At 73.4% G+C, this 594-nt stretch overlaps 1 protein-coding gene across 1 annotated transcript in view; it reads right to left on the bottom strand.

Annotated features, from left to right (window-relative positions):
- Positions 1 to 594, bottom strand: part of TRIM41 (tripartite motif containing 41) — a 9,030-nt gene that overhangs the window by 3,663 nt on the left and 4,773 nt on the right. Inside the window, exon 3 of the mRNA XM_026048349.1 lies at positions 198 to 431. Within this exon, the coding sequence (XP_025904134.1) occupies positions 198 to 431 (234 nt within the window). The remainder of the gene's footprint in view (positions 1 to 197; positions 432 to 594) is intronic.

Below are 594 nucleotides of genomic sequence, written 5' to 3'. Positions count from 1 at the left end.
GGGACCCTTCCCAAGGTGGATGGAGGGCTATTCCCAAGCAGCCGGGACCCCTCCCAAGCAGATGGGGCCCTTCCCAAGGTGGATGGGGCCCTTCCCAAGGTGGATGGGGGGCTATTCCCAAGCGGATGGGGGGCCCTTCCCAAGCGGGACAGGGAGCCCTTGGCGAGTCCCCGCGGCATTCCCGCGGCATTCCCCACCTGCAGCAGCTGGGGGCCGCGGTGGCGGGCGCGGGGCCGGGCGGCCTCGGCCAGCAGGCGCTGCAGGGCGCCGCTCTGCTCCGCGAGGCGCGCGAGGCGCCGGCGCCGGCGCGCCAGCAGCGCCTCGTACCGCTCCTGCAGCTGCCGCCGCTGCAGCGCCCGCTCGGCCGCCACGAAGCGCTGCAGCGCCTCCAGCTCCGCCTCCAGCTCCGCCGCCTCCAGCCGCAGCCGCTCCTGCGGGAAGCGGCGTCGGCAATGGCAGCGCCGCCGAGCGCTCCGGATTCGCGAGCCGAGCGCTCCGGATTCGGGAGCGTCAGTGCTGACGAGCACCCTGGTTCCGGGAGCCAAATGCTCCGGTTTCAGGAGCCGAATGCTCCAGATTCGGGAGCGTCAGTGC

The sequence above is a fragment of the Nothoprocta perdicaria genome, unplaced genomic scaffold (assembly GCF_003342845.1).
Source record: "Nothoprocta perdicaria isolate Ctin4 unplaced genomic scaffold, notPer1 scaffold_536, whole genome shotgun sequence".
NCBI lineage: Eukaryota > Metazoa > Chordata > Aves > Tinamiformes > Tinamidae > Nothoprocta > Nothoprocta perdicaria.
The sequence above is the reverse complement of the archived record's forward strand: the minus strand, read 5'-3'. Positions and strand labels throughout refer to the sequence as shown.